General features: G+C 33.3%; 2 protein-coding genes and 1 long non-coding RNA gene across 3 annotated transcripts in view; all 3 read right to left on the reverse strand.

The window, feature by feature from the left end:
- LOC139430264 (uncharacterized) overlaps positions 1-18,837 on the reverse strand; it is a 291,985-nt gene that overhangs the window by 122,033 nt on the left and 151,115 nt on the right. The gene's annotated exons all lie outside the window — the stretch shown is intronic.
- On the reverse strand, positions 1,089-18,773 carry LOC111419819 (uncharacterized). The gene is made up of 3 exons (XM_071196323.1): positions 18,635-18,773; positions 1,504-2,266; positions 1,089-1,450 (listed from the first exon to the last, which is right to left on the reverse strand). Exons 1-3 carry the CDS (start codon positions 18,671-18,673, stop codon positions 1,308-1,310), a joined length of 945 nt encoding a protein of 314 aa, XP_071052424.1. The 5' UTR covers positions 18,674-18,773; the 3' UTR covers positions 1,089-1,307.
- LOC139429918 (uncharacterized) lies at positions 5,679-12,054 on the reverse strand. The gene is made up of 2 exons (XR_011640513.1): positions 11,377-12,054; positions 5,679-11,313 (listed from the first exon to the last, which is right to left on the reverse strand). It is a non-coding gene; the product is annotated as an uncharacterized lncRNA (long non-coding RNA).

Below are 18,837 nucleotides of genomic sequence, written 5' to 3' on the forward strand. Positions count from 1 at the left end.
ATGCTCGATACCAGATTGTACTGCCTGAGCGGCAGTCCTGGATCGAAAATGAAAATTCTCTGGTTCAGGCAGACATTTGCTTGTACACAGATGGATCAAAAACGCCTGAAGGGGTAGGAGCAGGAGTATACTGCCAGACACCTCGAATTAAGCAAGCTTACAGCCTGGGACGTACTGTACTATATTCCAGGAGGAAGTATTAGCTATTGACATGGGTGCTAAAATCCTTCTTGAAAGAGGAGTGAAGAACATGACAGTACGAATTTTCTCAGACAGTCAAGCCGCTCTCCAGGCGCTGCAAGCCGTGAAAACGGTGTCGGCTCTGGTTAATGATTGTAAGAGAACATTAAACACACTGAGTTGTGATAACAGAGTCTCTCTGATCTGGGTCCCGGGTCACTCTGGGGTTGCTGGCAATGAAGCGGCATATAAGCTAGCACGAGATCATTTGCGATGGCCAAATATAGGATTGGACTGTGCTCTGAAGAGAGACTTCGCCTACTGTGGACCAGTTCTCCTGGAATGAGACATGCTAAGGTGTTTATTAACATGGCCACTGTCAAACACCTCAACTTGTTGGGTTTAGCCGACGATGATGAATGCCGACTATGTGCGGAGGAAGCAGAGACGGTTGAGCATGTTTTATGCCACTGCCCTGCCGTTAACCGTATCAGATTCTCGATTTTTGGGTCGCAGTTTATATCCTCAAGGGATCTGAATGACCTTTCGCCGAGCAAGGTATTAATGTTCGTTAAGAGCATTGGACTGCACGGTGAAATTTGATAACGATATCTATCGGGGTACAATAGATCCTTAGGGTCGCGGTGCAAGGTTGGTTGGTCCGCCTACCCGATATATAGTCAATGCAATGTAATGTAATGTAGTTTAATGCATATAATTCGACTTCAAATGTTTTCAGTGATTTCCATGTTATTGTCCTTGTCATTAACATGCAAATCTTGTTTTCTTAACATAATTCTGAAAATAGTAAAGATGGATCTCGTGATGAAATTATTCCACGATCCATTATTTACTCTTTGTATGCGAGAAAATAAATATAATTGATACAAAATAAAAAAAAAACAAAATTAATTGATAAAAAGCAGCTTTAATTCAATCATCAGTTTATAAAATAATTTATCATCGCGTCGTTTTCAGAGAAGCAAACAGGTTTTCCGATCAACACATCCCACGCACGATTTAAAAATTAAAGAAGTTTACTCGAGTTCAATCACTCAATTACCTCTCACTTTTCTGAACGATTTAATTTAAATGATTTAATTTTAAACGTTGTTGAATAGATCTTTTTAATATCGTTTCAAAGCTTCTTCTCTTAATTGTTGTAAAATAAATGATTCTTTAGAATTCTCAAACGGACTTTCCACAATTGTTGGTTGAAGGGAAGCTGAAATTCCACCAGGAGCAAGAACTATCGGAGGATTTCTGTTCACTAAAAATTAAGTAAAATAACATATTATTTAATTAATTAATAACAAATCTAACCTAATTCGTCATCTTCTTCGTCAGGAATTAATAGTGGTTCATCCTCTTTAGTTGGAAAGATTAAAACGGTAACATTTTTGGATGGTGTTAATAAATTTGAATTATTCTCAATAATAACCGCATCATCCTCCGGTTTAATAATAACACCTTTATCGTTATTAACGTAATCGATTTTTACGGGTTCAGCAGGGACCGCAAAAACTTCGTTTAGCTGTATAGGTCCTTGATTATAATTATTAATAAAAGCATGGTAATCAACGGGAGCGATTATACTTCCAATTCTAATTGGTAATTTATAACCTTGATGCACGATTTCGATATTTGAAGGGAAAAGAATTTCCGAACGAACCGAATAAACCAAAATCGGTTGATCCAAAGAGATTTTTACAGCCGGAGTTGCTTGCAATAAATTTGAAGTTTTATTAATTTTCAAAGTCATCTCAGGTTTTTCTTTCGAAATTTTCATTATTTTACCCTCCGAAATCATGTTCATATTTTCTTTTGCAACCAAAACCATCGGTACAACGGTGAAAGATGTTGATATCGACGATGGTGATTCCGCCAAGATATTTAAGGGTGGTAAAAGTGATGGAGGTGGTAAAATTGGAACGTTTTCGTAAAAGGTTTGTGGAGGTGGTATTGCTTGAGGGATGACTTCTGGAATGTTATATTGATAGGAAGACTGTACATATGGATAAGTTCTGTAATATGGATTATAAAATGATGGGGAACATTCGATTTGATAAATTCCAAAAAGTACCATCTGAAAATGAAGAAAATAAAATTAATTATATTTACAATTATATTTATAATTAGTCATAAAAATTCAAATATCAGATTTTTAATAAGTTAAAAACAATTTGTTTTTTACAATACAATGTAGTATGTTATCAAACCAACTTATCTTACACTTTGATTTTATATTTTATACAAATAATAGAGGTAAGATGAACTTTGATGAATAAATTTGCATTTACAGAAAAAATTATACATTCTATTGTTAAGAAATTCTAAATTCTATATTGTATTGTGTAGAAATTCCAAACTCTTCATTTTGGAGTACAGAAATTCTAAATTCTATATTATAAAATGTAGAAATTCTACATTCTGCATTCTAGACTTTTGAAATTTTACTACATTCTATTCCGTTGAAATTCTGAATTCTACATTCTAGAGCAGTATTTCTCAAAGTGGGCGATAACGCCTCCTGGTGAGCGCTAGAGACCTACATGGAGGCAGAAAATTGGGAGTGTTGAAGCGGTTTAGAAGGGCGATGGCTGATTTGAAAGTTTTGTAATAAGAAAGAAGTTCGCTTCAACAATATTATATCAGCTGCCAGGTGCTCTAGCTATGATAGGGCGGTACAAAGGTTTGACTATTTCGATCAAAACTGTCAATAAGATCCGAAACAGCTCTTTAAATGATAGATTATTTAAATAGCTTTGTCCTGCTATTAATGAAGATTTCAACCGATTACTGTTTCACACAGAAGTGCATTGACTATCAACGTACTTCTTTGACTGTATTTTAAAATCTGTTTTACTCTGTAATAGATTTCTTGGAAAACAAAGATACAGAATAGCATGACAACCTCATCACATCAAAAAATTGATATTGCGTACTTGACAAACCTGTAGATATAAATTATTTAATGATATGAATCCCCAACTTCAAGGTGACGATTTGATTAAAACAAAGCATGTCATTGCTGCTTTCGTAGCCAAACAGCTCTTACACAAGAAAAATATTGGCAGATGTGAGTTTCACAATTACCCTAATTTATCAACAGCATCCTACAACAATGACGACTTGCTTGATTACTGCCAACATTTTGAAAATCTCCATAGTAATTTCAAAGATTGTTTCCAGGACATTTTAAAATTAGAAATACCAGAGTGGGTGTCAAATGTCAATAGCAAGAATGATCTTGCTGCAAAAAAAACTTATAGAACTCACAATAAACGAGGAAATAAAACCAAATTTAAAAACGTCTACAAAGACTTTTGGCTACAAAAGGCAATGCCGCAATTGTACCCTGGATTATGGTCGATTTTTCAACGATTTTTGATAGTATTTCCCCATCGTCATATTTGTGTAATCTTTGTTTTATTGTAGCAACGCTGCTAACTAAACGTAGAAATCGTTTAAATGTTATTAATATTACGATGACTTACGGCTGCTTTTGACTAAATTCGAGCCTGATGTCACTGATGTTTTTGTTGGCGAGATTATCGGCAGGATAACGTATCGGGTACTCAGCCGATAAGATAGTTATCCGCCAGATATACAGGGTGTTTCAGGCTTTTGTAGCAGGACTTTAAAAGTCGATAGATCTTTTCAAATTAACAGTGAGGTTTTTTGGCATGAGAAAGACGATTATGGAGTTTATCCGTCTTACTCCGCTCTGTAACCTACGCTCTGTATTCTTTACGGATTAAAATAACAATAACTTTTCTGACAGTACACTTTTTAGCTTTTTGAATAAAAATTCTTATTCTCTGTACTTTTTTAAGCAAAAAGGGTACTCTTATCAAAATGCGCTAAAGTTTATCGTTTTCCAGATAATCCGCTTTTTATTATTCGACACAGACCAATTTTTTAGAGGGTAGTTAAAGATAGTTAAAATAATGTGTGCGATGGAAACAAAGTAGGTACATTAACTAACGTTTTAGTTTATTAACGTTTTTTAATCAAAATAATAAAAGAAAAAAATTAAAGAAAGTGTTGAGAATGTGAAAAATTTTGCTTGCATAATTCTAACCGACGAATTACTGCACTGAAAGAAATGGATTGTACTATGCACTAAAAATATACTATAAGGTTAATACGTTAGTGACAGCGAGACGAGATTGTACTGAAACATATAAATATAATGAATATAATACAATGAATTGCTCCATATATACAATGAATTGCTGCATGTATAATATTTTTTCTATAATACGATTCGTACAATCTATTTCTCTTAGTGTGATCGAGTAATGGTGTTTAAGAACGGTCTTATGTCGTTACAAGCGTTCGTAATCCTATTAATAAGTTTATCCCTTGTGGGAACAGGTGTCTCATACAATTTTCGTTTCAAATATCTCCACACAAAAAAGTCTAAACCAATAAGATCTGCAGATCGTGGGTGCCATGCGACTGGTCCAGCACGACCAATCCATCTTGCAGGAAAATGGTTAAAGCTAAATCAATGTCATTCCACATATTGGCATATTCAGCTACCAAAAATTACAAGTGTGATAGAATCCATGTTCCAAGATATACAGTATGTCCTCGGATCGAGTTACAAACAGGAAAAAGAAATTTATTACTGATTTGTCAAAGTTATCTCAGCATAAATAATGCGTCGGATATATTCAAACCACTAAATCGCACGAACTTTATATTCTAACTATAGAAGTTAACTAATTATTCCCATTTTTCAAGTTCAATTTACGATATGTAACCATAGAAACCATAAATGTTACAACTTATGTTATTGAAAAATATACGGACAAATCAAATTAAAATATGGGTAATTGAATAAAATATTTCAAATGTAAATTTATGTAATAATACACTATGTAAGTTTGGTGAACAAATCAACTATTCATTCAAACAAATCACCTCCTAATTCGGGACACATTTGAAGACGAGTTCTAAATTCTTTATAAGAATTACGAATTTCCGCCAGTGGTAGTGATTCTATCGCATTAATTATTCTTAGTTTTAATAGTTCTGTATCGTCTTGTAATGATTCACTGTAAACAATTTGTTAACATCAGGACTACGTGCTGGCCATCAAATAAGACCATTTCGTCCAATCCATTTTTGACGAAATTGTACATTTAACTATTCGGCACAATGTGTGAATGGTAAGCTGGGCAACTCTCTTGCTGAAAGTACATTGACTGTATAAAATTTAAGGGTAATTGGATTTACATCACTCCAATAACGACAGTGCTGGGAAGAAACAATGTCATTTGTTGAAAAGGTGTTTTCATCCGAAAATACAATAAATTTATGAAAATTTCGGTTATTTAATATTTCATTACCAATCTCAAGACAGAAATCCAAACGTTTGGCATCATCGCCGACATCCAAAGTCTGTCTAAATCGTGGTCTAAATGGTTAAATTTTATTTTCTTTGTAAATTCTGGAGAGGTTAGAATTGTATAATGAAAGAAATAAACTGGTGTAAAACAACCTTCTTTACTATAAAACTAAATAATAATAATAAACTAGTTATTTTTGATACATGATAGCGAAATGACACTTTTGCATTCGAGAACGAAAGTTATTTATTAAACATAATCTTGCTGTTCCATAAAATTTAAAAGAGTTTAAACACCTACTAGCGTTTCCTTGCAGCTGACTTTGGATTGTAGTTCTAAGGTGTCATCTTCTACGTCATCATCACTACATTATTGGAGTGAACTCGGTTCAAAGATTGGTTTGGTGACACTATCGACTAGATACTAGATCATTGTCGGTCATGTGTTCACAGTCCAAAACATTCGAGTCAATATTTAGCCATTCCAGAATATTTTCGTCATCCAGTTCTTCACAGCCCTGAACATTTTTTAGCGACTGAAACACATGTAAAGATTCATCACTATCAATTATATGTTCTTCAGCTGATTCATCACATAAAATATTGTTAAAATATTTTTCAATATGTTTATATTTTTCAATTGTGATAGCTTTCACATTCTCCCAGGCATACGATATGTTGTATACAGCATCTCGAAGCATTGATTTTCAAAACTGTTGTCTTTTGCGACTAGATCCTTCATTATTTTTTTTCTGTACAATCTCTTCATGCTCTGATCCATGGGTTGAATTAGGACGATCACATTTGACGGAAGACACAAAACTGTGATATTCCCGTTCGCAGCTGACAACGCTTCAACTGGCAGATGAGATCGCGCATTGTCAAGAAGCAATATTGCTTTTTGAGGGAGACCTTTGCCGTCCATTATTTTTTACGTGTAGACCAAATTTATTTCTAAACCACATTTCAAAAATGTCTAGTGTCTACACAAAGAATTAGTTGTTAAAATACATAAATTAATTTTTATAAAATATACAGAATGAGTCAGAAAGAATGGGAAATCAAAATATGATGATTTAACCTAACATCTCTTATACAAATGTTAGTAGTTTTCGAGGCACACGGTATTGAAAGTTAAATTCTTATTTAGAAATTTCTTGATAATTTTGAAGCTATTTGTACTATTAACATAAAATTTAGCAGTTTTATGATTTCGAACATGAGAAATACGAATTTGAAACTTGTTTTGTTATTGCTAGTAGAGAGCGCTAGATACACACTGCGCGTTTGATAAATCAAATCATCAGTTTTTTAGCTGTCGAGCTATGACCAATAAGAGTTACAAAACACAAAGGGCATTCAATTTTACATAAAAAAGGTACTCTTATTTAAATTGTCTAAGGGCCGGTTTATCAATATCTAGTTAAGACGATTTATCTGTCAATTAAAATTGTAGCTGATAGACATCGTCGACGAATCGTTTATCCACCCGTAGTTTAGGTAATCTTATAGATAAATATGACATTTGGATACCCACTAGATTGAAGTACTGGTTAAGGGTTTACCTATTAGATATTGTCAAAAAAATGTGAGCACAAGTTTGATTGTTTGGTGAAAGTAAATGATAATAAAATCAAAATATAACGTCAAAAATAAATTAAGCTTATAATTGTGGTGATGGCTAAGCAAGAGAAAGAAAAGATCATCAAATTTTAGTACAGCAGAAAAGAACTTGCTGATGGATTTGGCAAATGAATATAAAAATGTTATAGAAAATAAATAATAATCTAGTAATTAAAAAAAAAAAAATATAATATATAATCTAATACAGTATAATCTCGTCTCAATTTTAACCAAGATTGACCAACTGTGTCTTTTTTAACAGAAATCTAACAAAAAAACGTGGTCGTCCAACTCCTCAAAGTGGTTTTGACTTTTGTCTTTCTTTTATAATTTATTATATGGTCGTCGTTTATAATTTAAGAGTTGGACAATATCCTCATCTTTATCGCTGTCTAATAAATATTCATGTAGGAATTCCATTATAAAGGAGGTTTTTACCAACAATAAAGTTATTACTAATTTGAAAATGCCACGACATCATGAGTTTTCTAATAGTGATAAGCGAGATATGATTTGTTGTTTTGCTCATACCAATTTTAATAGTTTAACAGCACTTCGGGCTGCTGTTCCACAAAAAAAAACTAGCGTCAATGAAGAAGAAGAGATCCCAAGTATACAAGAAACACCCTGTATATGGTTACCAAGGTTTTTATATAAAAATTTCAACTCGAAGCTATAATTTTCTGTGACGCGTTATCAAACGTGATTAAAGAAACGGGTTTAGTGCCTGCCTAAATATACAATGCTGGTGAGACCCACTTCTATTGATGTGCAATGGCCACTCGTTCATTAGCATCTGCTAACTAAAAAACTGCTCCTGACTACAAAATAAGAAAAGATCGGATTATGTTACTCAATTCCTATCGGAGAAGATATGCTAATATTTGGTGTAGTACGGGAATCAAATCGCTTACAATTTTAATGGAGTAAAAAGATTAAAGCAGTATTGCTACTTGACGCGCAATCTCATCATCCACCAGGTGAAATGTTGCTAGCTGAAAACTGAAACATCACTGTTTTGTATCTTCCCCAAAATGCTACCGTCCTGATTCAACCCATGGATCAGCCTAATTGAAACAATGAAGAGGTTGTACAGAAGAAAGAGTTCATTTCTCCAACGCCTCAGAAGCAGAATGTCTACTGCAAGGAAGCATCAACAAGTACTGAAACGCTTTTAAATTATTTTAGACCTGTTATAATTAATATAATACATCTTTACCAACAACGATTAACACGAATAATAAGAAACAGCAAAATACACGAAGATGTGTTGTCAAGACAGCCTAGAAGAGGACCCAAACAAATATCCTAACTGAAAGAGTTATCCATGTTATAAGTATCCATGTATCCAAGTCGCCTCATCTCATGATGGGGTAACCCGAAACTAGTACGACTTTATATAAATAAATGCAAGTTAGAAGTTTTTACATGGTTTCTGTTTAAATATCCTAATAGCTGAACGCAACGCAAACTATGCTTCTACGAAGAAGTAAAAGAGCTATCAGAGGAAACACTAATATAAGATATGATATTAGTATCAGTATCGAAACAGAGCGATTACATGCAAAGATTATAAAATGGCTGGGAACAGGATAAAGAACGCAATAAGGGGAGTAAAACAAAAATACTGAAATTCTCCTCAGATATGGAGGGTCAATTTTCTCGACGGTATCCGGAAAAGAAAGTATGAGGAATGTTAAGAAACAGAAAGAGTTAGTTAATGAATGTATACAGGTGTTTATTAAACACGCTGCAAAAATTCAAAGAGTTATTCTTTGGGCTATTCTAACAATATTTTGTCCTTCAATGATTTTTGGAAATCCGCTTTGTTTCAAAGATATAGCAAACAAAATTTTCAGTAGAACCATTTTTAATGTTTAAAGTTACTAATGTAGCCGAAATAAAAGTATCTTTTAACAACATTGCAATTACTAAATCTATTGAAAAGAAATACAGTTTATTTATTATTAATATTTTATTATATTAATTGAATACATCTCTCGATTGATGACTTAGTATCTGTTGAAATTATCGAGACTGATTGTGAGTGACATGTGGGTATTATTTTGTTTATTATTACTTTATTGTTAATAAAGTTCTCTGTCATGAATCACTATACGAACGCCGAGATGACTGACGTGCATTTTATTTATGGGTTTTCTGATGGTAATTCATTGAAAGGTAGGGGGTTGTACATTGACTGACTTCCCTACCGTAATATTCATGATAGAAAAATTTTCCAAAGTATTCATCAAGGTCTTCATGAAACAGGCTCATTAAAATGAAGTGGAGGATCAGGAAGACCAATGACAGTCACAACGGTAAAACTGAAAGAGAATGTGTTGAACATAATAGAGGAAAGACCAGGCATTCCTACTCAAATAATTGCAAATACTTTAAACGTAAGTAATGGGACTGTTTGGAAAATTCATAAAAATTATTTGTTGCACCCATAAAATTTACAACGCATTCAAGCACTTCTACCTGCTGATTTTCTTCTACGTTTAGCATTTTGTCAATGGCTCTTGGGCAAATGGGTTCAACTCCCTCAACTACTAACTTTGATTCTTTTTACTGATGAAGCGAATTTTTCAAGAAATGCAATAAGGGATTTTCACAATAACCATGTGTAGGCTGAAGAAAATCCACAAGAGCTATGTGAAGAACGATTTCAACATCAGTTGTCGTTGAACGTTTGAGTTGGAAATGACTTACCGGCGAAGTGTATTGCAACTTTTTGGAATAAACGTTACATCACTTTCTAGAGGATGTACCATTGGCAATAAGAAATTCAATGTGGTTTATGCATGCACGGCGCACCAGTGCATTTTAGTAAGGTTGCTCGTGAGTTTCTGACAGTAACATATGGAGATCGCTGAATTGGTCAAAGTGGACCTATGGGGCCATCTTAAATCTTTGGTTTACACTACTCCAGTGGATAATGTAGGATAGTGTAGAAGGCTTATGAAATCGTATAACTGCTGGCTGTAATTCAATAAGAAACGATCCTGGTGTCTTTGAAAGTATTCGGCAGTCAATAAGGAGAAGATTGGATTCTTGCATCTTAACTGGAGGTGGTCATTTCAACAGTTATTGTAGCAAACCGGTTATTCAAAAATTATCAAATGATAAAATATTGTTAGAATAGTCCAAAGAATTTAGCCGCAAAGGACCTTCTGGAGACACTTAAGAACAAAACGCGATTCATAGCTTCTACTTCAATGAAGACAATCTATTACAGACAATAAGAAAATTAAAAAACAGAAAAGGGCATGGACCAGACGGTATCCCGAATCAGCTAATTAAGACGCGCTCTGTAGCGAACTAACAGTCGTTTTCAACAAAATCCTTCAAACTGGAAAAACACCAACTCCCAGGAAAGAAAGTATCATAATTCCTATATTGAAGAAGTGGGCCAAAATCGGACCCTATCAACTACCGTATTATCACTCTCCTAAGTACTGTTCTACAACTGATCACAAAAACTCGGGCAGAGGAAATTCCAAGACTGGCGAATCCCAAGTGTCCCATCGGTCATCGAATTTTAGCCATAATCAAAGATCTTAATAGCAATAACAGAACACAACAATAAAAACGGGGAACCGAATTTCAAAAAAAAAATAGCAGTAGCGGAAGGCATCCTTTTTAACTTAGTCATGAACGAAATAATTAACGAAGTCAAAGCCAAAGGCAAGGGATACTCATTAAGTCATCACTCTGTCAAAACCATATGCTCCGCTGACAACTCTATATAAACTCGAACGAACCGCAGGGAACTTTAACATGATCATATCTGTACAGAAAACGAAATCCCTCACAATATCCAAAGAACAGAGACGCTGTAAGTTAGCTGTGTACAACCAGCAACAGAAATAAGGCTAGTGTAACATCGGGCTTCCTGAGAGATATTATTTGGAAGAAAAAACCTATATCAATAAAAAGCAAAGTAAGAATATACAGAACGTGTGTAAGATCTGTCATGACGTATGCAGGGTAAACGAGAGCCGAAATGGCAGCTACAAAACGCCTAATCCGAACAGCCAAAATGAGAATTCTGCGGGCAATAACAGGCCATACTCTACGTGACCACAAAAGAAACAAAGATATAAGGCAACAGTACGAAGTGGAAGATGTAGTGAGATGGATCAGAGCTAGAAGAAAAGAAAGGAGAGACCACGTAGAATGGAATGACCAAAATCGTCAAAAATACAGACCATACAAAGAAAGGCCTCCATGTAGACCCCGAAGTGATGTTATAAAAGTTGGATATCAGCATCCCAGAAATGAAGCGTAATCGAACTTATATACATGACCATGTCCTAAATAAAGAGGAGGAAGAAGAAGATAATTAATAAATCAACGATTTAACTCTTTCCCTGCAAGACAAAAATCGTGTCAGTAACGTATTATACCAGGGGTGGGCAAGCTCCTTGATATTCCGAGCCATTTTTCAAAAATTAAAATGTTTCGCGAGCTGCGCAGTGACATACGTATTGCCTTATTTTGAAAGAATTTAAAACGGGAACTAAAAAAAAAAAAAGAAAAAGGAATTCGAGTACATTTATCGAGCCATAAATAATTCTTCAAAGAGCCGCATTTTAGCAAGCTCCTTGATATTCCGAGCCATTTTTCAAAATTTGAAATTTTTCGCTAGCCGCAATAAAATACGTATTGCCTTATTTTGAAAACATTTTAAAAAGGGAACTAAAAAAAAAAAGAGGAAGTCGGGTACATTTATCGAGAGCCACAACCGTTGTATTATACAATCTTAGCGAAATTTTACTGCAGAAATATGGAGCAATTGAACCTCAAAGATTCAGATTATGCATCGTATATGTGATATATTCTTGAGCGAAGATTATTACTCTTGGCCACGGGCGTAGGTAAAGGGGGTAATTAACCCCCCCCCCCCCCCCCCCCAGGATAAAGAAAAGAAAATGTAAATAAATTTTTTTTAAATCTAATTTAATTAATATTTATAATGAACAAGAACAACGCCTCTTATATCCGAACTTACTCATTGTACCCCGAGATGCGAGCTGTCTCGTCGTCAAGCAGACCTGTAGGTATAGTGTGTATGTAGGAAACATTGACAAGAATCGACTTGTTTAGAAGCAGATCGACTTTTTGTCGCCTACTTCGGTAGTTGGACGGCTCTTTTATGTTCGACGGAACAAGAAAATTCAAAGGCGTCCGTCTGGCGTCTGGCGATTTGATCGTCTATAAATTCCGAATGCAATTTTTATTATTTAGTTTTTAGTCGACAAGTCTACTATAGCCAGCAAATTTAATGTTGTCCCGTATTATTATCGTTAATAATAATTTTTTTTAATCCTTTTCTTCTTTCATTTAGTTTCTAATACCAAAAAAAAACCGAAACTGACGACACTCAAGATGTCTTGGTAAATAAACTACAATCTACACCTGATACGATTTCTGTGCTGCCGAATATCGAAAATAAGTTGGTCGACATAAATGAAGAAAATCCTACTACAAACCATCCTCCAGATCCAATTTCGACACCAGGAACATCGCAATCAAGCGGACAGGCACAATATAGTGGTGACGTAAATATCGGCTATTACATTAAAAAACAACAAATAACAGATATGGAAAAATACAATATCTTAAAAAATGCTTTTCTACCTAACACCCACTATCAATTTCCCTATTCTGTTCATTGTAAAAATCAGAAAGACGTAAAATGCTTTTTATTAGTCAAACATTTTAACTCTTTCCACTGGCTCACATTTTCAAAACATTTGAATGGTTTGTTTTGTAAATATTGTGTACTATTTGCAAACTACGGAGGCATTAACAAATTAACACCACTAAATAAATTTGTTGTCAGTCCTGTTCAAAAATATTCAAAACTATTGGGTAAAGACGGTGCTTTGGTGGTACATAATTCATCTAATTATCACGTCCAAGCTGTTTTATTTGGAACTAATTTTATAAAAACATTTGAAAACCCTCAAAAGCAAATACAAACCATGCTGGACGTTAAAAGTTTGAAGCAAATTAAAATTAATAGAGATAAAATAAAATCTATAATTAGCACGGTACATTTTTTGGGGAAATAAAATATTTCTCTTCGTGGTCATAGAGTTTAATCTGATGTAGAAACGTCGGACGTTAATGAAGGAAATTTACGTGGATTTATACGTCATCGGATTGAAAGGTGTGGAGATGATTTAATTTTGAAGAATCATTTTGAAACAGATTCAGTTCGAAATAAATATATATGCCCTACAATACAAAATCAACCTATAAACTGTTGTGGAGATGAAATTTTAAATTCTATAATTGAAAAAATTTAAAAAAATAAATATTATAGTATCATATTTGATGAAACCACCGATATAAGTCACAAATCACAAATGTCCTTAATTGTTCAATATGCGGACGAAAATTGTAAAATTTACGAAGATTTTCTTGGTTTTCTCGATTGCCATCAGAAAAATTATGATGACTTTACACATGAACAAGTACTCACTGGAAAAATATTAGGACAGACAGTTATTGCTTTTGTAAGCAGAATAGGTTTGCCAGTACATAATTGTGTTGGAATAGGTACTGATACATGCAGTGTAATGTTATCTAATACCAAAGGGGCTGTCTCAGAAATTCGGGAAACTTTAATCAACACAATTGCAAGTCCGTGCTACAATCATTCTCTTAATCTTTCAATATCCAAAGCAACTAATGTTCAAGCCATAAGAAATACCATGGGTACCATTAAAGAAACCATTGCATGTTTTAATTCTTCGGCCAAAAGGAACAAAGTTATTAAGTTCATCAATTCCGAACAATTGATAAGTTTATGCGAAACAAGATGGGTAGAGCGTCATGATTCAGTTTTAAGATTTAAAGTTTGTTTCGAAAATATTATAGATGCTCTGGAACTAATCGCACAGTGGAAAGATAATGAGTCATCAACAAAAGCTCAATTGTTAATAGATTCCATGTCAAAATCAACATTTATTGTTTCACTATTTTGTTTATCTTAGTTTTTAAACCTTACCTTAAATCTAAGCAAAATATTACAAAATAAAGCAATGGCTAAAACACTTATTGATAATATTAAATCAATTTTGCTTAAAAAAAGACAAGATGCAGAAATTTGTTTTAAAGCTATTTATGAGGAAGCAGAAGATCTGCATACAAAAATGAATATTCTAATATTGATGCCTCGAACTCAGACTCGATGCAAGACAGAGATATCGCGATAATGTAAGTACCAGTGTTCCAGTTGATTATTTCAGAACTTCCATTTTTATTCCACTTCTAGATAATGTTTTACAAGATATTGATTTTCGGTTTGGTTCAAAGCTTTTTGCGGCTCTGGACATCAATTATTTCGTACCATCACAAGTAATGAAAATGAAAAATTCACATCAATCACTCTTGACGCCGAGTTAGATTTTTGGAAAACCAAATGGGTTTGTTTTGATGGAAACCTTCCTAATGCTGACATCGAAGCTTTTATGCTTTGTGAATCGGACATATACCCTAACATCCACTTAAACTTCTTTGCGTACTACCAGTAAGCGTTGCTACTGCGGAAAGAAGTTTCTCTTCTTTAAAAAGGTTGAAAACGTGGATACGATCAACAATGACTCAAGATAGGCTTAATAGCCTGGCATTAATTAATGCATATTCATAGAAATATTAAAATCAATGTAGAAGATGTATTAAATAGATTTGCTAATCAATCAAAAAGAAATTTAATGTTAATATAAGCTAGGGTGTTTATTTTATTTTCCCCCTAACCTTGATAAAAAGTAAACCTTGATTCTAAGCACTATTTAGCGAGCATAACGCTGTAATGTTTCTAAATTACCCCCCTAGAAATAAAAGATATCTACGCCCTTGCTCTTGGCTCCAGCTTATCATATTCTTGTATATCCACAGGATGATCATTTTGTTGAGTAAAGAAAAACCACATATTCTCAAAGCAAGTATACAAATATTCTTGATTCTCAAGAAAACGAATTTTTAGTGAAAGTAAATCAATATCGAGAATAGATTTCTTAAGTCAAGAATAACATATCTTTCCTTTTAAACTTATTGTAACAGCAATCTTGTATAATTCTTCATTTTGTGAGTATTATAAATTATTGACGCAAGAATGAATTTTTTGATACAAAAAGTTGCCCGATCCCTGTCGCCCTACAATGAAACAACCTTGAAGAAGTGCAACATTTTATAGTTGATGGCAAATCATTAAGAATATGTGTTATTTGGTATCAAAAGCATTTCTGAAATAGCTGGTGATGATGTATCGGCGGGGTAAGAGTGCCCTTGAATCGAATATTCAAGGTATGAACATCGGTACGAAATTTTATTTTATTGAACAAGTATGGAGGTTTCTTCAAAGTAATTATATTAAAGAACAAAACCGCCGAATGAAGTATGCGCCTGTTTTTCATGTTGAGCCAACTCAAATCCTTTAATTTGTGCGAAACATGCTGACGTCCCCGTAACCCAAATATCAAGCGCAAGCAAGAATTTTGAATTTTCTGAATTTTTTTCGTATTACTATACGAAATACACTGATCATACAATGTATCACAATAATTAAAATGCGCTAACACCAAGGCCTCGCACAAAAGCACCCTTGTTCTACGATTGAGGAACGACCGACCGCCATAAATCAGCTTAAGAGCAGCATACGCGGAAGCAGTGCACTTATTGATGTGTTTATTAAAGTTTAAATTTTCGTCCAATAAGACACCCAAGCTTTTCACACAATCCTTCAGCGGCAATACTTGATTGTTGACAACTATCTTAACCCGATCACGAACAGAATTGTCACTTATCACCTTTCTTGGCCCAAATAAAATCAGCTCTGTTTTAGCAGCTTTAAGACAAAGGCAGTGACGCCTATCATCGACATCCGATGGCAGAAAAGATATATATAACTGGGTGTCATCCGCGTAGAAATGATGATTACAACTTTTTATGTATCTGTTAAAATGCGATGTGTAAAGTGAGTATAGCAGTGGACCCAAAATTGAACCCCGAGGAACACCGGACGTTGTCGAAAGAAACGATGAAACGCGACCATTCACCTTCACGCACTGCATTCTGCCCGTCAAATAACTGTGCAAGAACCCCGATGCAAGATCATCAAACCCAATGTAGCGAAGCATGGTATACATCATGTCATGATTGATAGTATCAAAAGCCTTTGAATAATCTAAGAGACACACCAAAGTCAATTTTCCTTGGTCTGTGCTTCGTATGACATCGTCCACAATATTCGATAGAGCTGTATTACAGCTATAATGCTTTCTAAAACCTGACTGTGTAGGCGGTAAAAGGTTGTATTCCGTAACATAGTCCATTAATTGTAATTCGATTACTCTTTCTGTAATTTTAATACTAGCAAAGGTTGGACAAACTACAATTTCCCAAAAGCTCCTAATGATTTTCAAAAAAATTTCAATTTGTCTCAAACTGTGAATGCCGACGAAATGGCAGTATATCTGGATATGCCTCCCAATTTCCTTAGAAACGAGTGGTTGCAAAAAATTGTGCATAACATTAGTATGCTAGCAGTAACAAGTGATAGGGAAAAATTGCTGTCATTATTAATATTGAGAAAGAAAACATTCTGAAATCCGAAAGACTTCCCGAATGACGTCTAGTTAGGGCACAATAAAAGGATGAATAATGGAAAAGCTGATGATGGAATGGTTAAGACAAGTATGGAGTCGTAGACCAGGAACACACATGGAAAACGATCCCTGAAAACAATATTATAACATCATTAAAGAAGTTTTGTATAACCACTGCTTTGGACAGATCCGAAGATGACGTAATATGGGCAGAAAATGATACATAAAAATGTAAATATCGTTCTAAAACCCTTAACAGCGTTATTGTTATAATGCGATTTTATTTTACTATTTTCCAAATCGCAACTATACGACTGCGAATCTAATCCGCACTCGATTGTAATTCGCATTTGATTTTAGAGCATATAAAATTTGTAAAAAGGGTGCGGATTAGATTCGAGAAAATACGGTACTTCATTCGATAATATTTCTATTCTTAAAACAAAAAAATATTTTTGTTTTAAGAGTATCTTATACTTGTTTCTATGAAATACATTCAAGAATAAATGTTTCTTGAACGTCAAGAATAATTTCCCTCAGTGTATGTTATAGATGTGTTTATTTGCCATTTATTTACCTAGAAAAGATTTATAACGTTAAAAGTACTTTAATTTGATTGTCTAATTGTTTACTTTCATTAGTTTGTAGCCTATCCTTATAATAAATATCCGTTAAAATCTTATTTGAAAATTTAAGTATTCGTTACTAAAAATATTAGAAATCAGAAAAAATAAATAAATAAATTTTACAGGAATACCAACAGATACCCTAAAAATTTTACCTTGACAAATATTATAAAAAAAATTGTACTTATCAATCCTATAGAGAAAATTGATTAACAAATTAAGTAATTAATTAAATTGTAGGTATCAGATTATGGTTAAATTTATTTATTAATAATTACTTTATTAATTTAAAATTTGAATGATAGTTGTGTTGAAATAGTTAATGTCTTTGACGCCAGGCCACTTGTCATTTTTGACAATTACGATAAGTTAAACGTCAAGTTTTCCAAATTAACAAATTATAAAATTAACCCATACCAAACAAAGCGTCTTTGTATTAAGTTATTTTGAAGGTAATGGTACGATATGAAGATAAAATGATTGTTTATTATATGTTATTATTTCGAAGGTTTGTAATAATAAAAATTGAATTTATGAAGATCTGGTGTTAAAGTCAAGGTTGGACAGTGAACTTTAAAAAAAAATAATGAAAAGAAAAAGATAAAATGATCGTAAAATTGTCGTTTTGTTTATGAAAAATAAACGGAAAATACGTCGATTTGTTCAATATTTAAATAAGAATCCCGGTTTTGTGTCAATAACCCAAGATATATTTCAAGACAAGTTTTTTTTATAAAAAGAGATGTGTTAATTATAGAAACAAACTTAACTGTTTAAGGATTAACTGTAACAGTGTTTAAACTGTTAATTTAATTAATAAGATTTGACATAATTTGAAAACGGAATTATTTTAATTTAATTAAAAACTAGATAACTTTAAGATTTTTTATGTAAATTGAAATGATTTTTTATCATTTTCTTTGGCCCGAATTCAAAACACACAACCAATCCAAATGAATAAAACATTTATAACAGTTTCAGAGTTGCCCCCGTGGTGAAGAATTGCGATGATAATGTTAATTGACCGAATTCTAAATGACCATTGTCTTTTTCTCATTCTTCAATGAACAATTATTGTACGGAATTGTTTTCAAAAAACGGGTTATGAATTATTAAAAAGGTGTTTTCCTAATGTGATTGGAATTTTAAAAAGTTAAAAATCAAAAATGATTCCAAATTCCTTTTAAAAATGAAGCAAAATAAGAAAAAAATTATTTACATACCAACAAAATCATCTTATTTTTAATAAAAGAAGAAATCATCTTTATCTTTTTATGAACACCAAAAAACTGGTTCTTTACAGACAACTACTAAATGAAAACTGTATCTTAGTTCAACTTCTCATCGGCTTTTATCTTCTTGAGTATGCCCCACTCAAAAAATGCTAAGGATCCTGAAATATAAGACCAGAAGCGTGGACGAAGAA

This window comes from Onthophagus taurus, chromosome 6 (genome assembly GCF_036711975.1).
Source record: "Onthophagus taurus isolate NC chromosome 6, IU_Otau_3.0, whole genome shotgun sequence".
NCBI classification, from domain to species: Eukaryota; Metazoa; Arthropoda; class Insecta; order Coleoptera; family Scarabaeidae; genus Onthophagus; species Onthophagus taurus.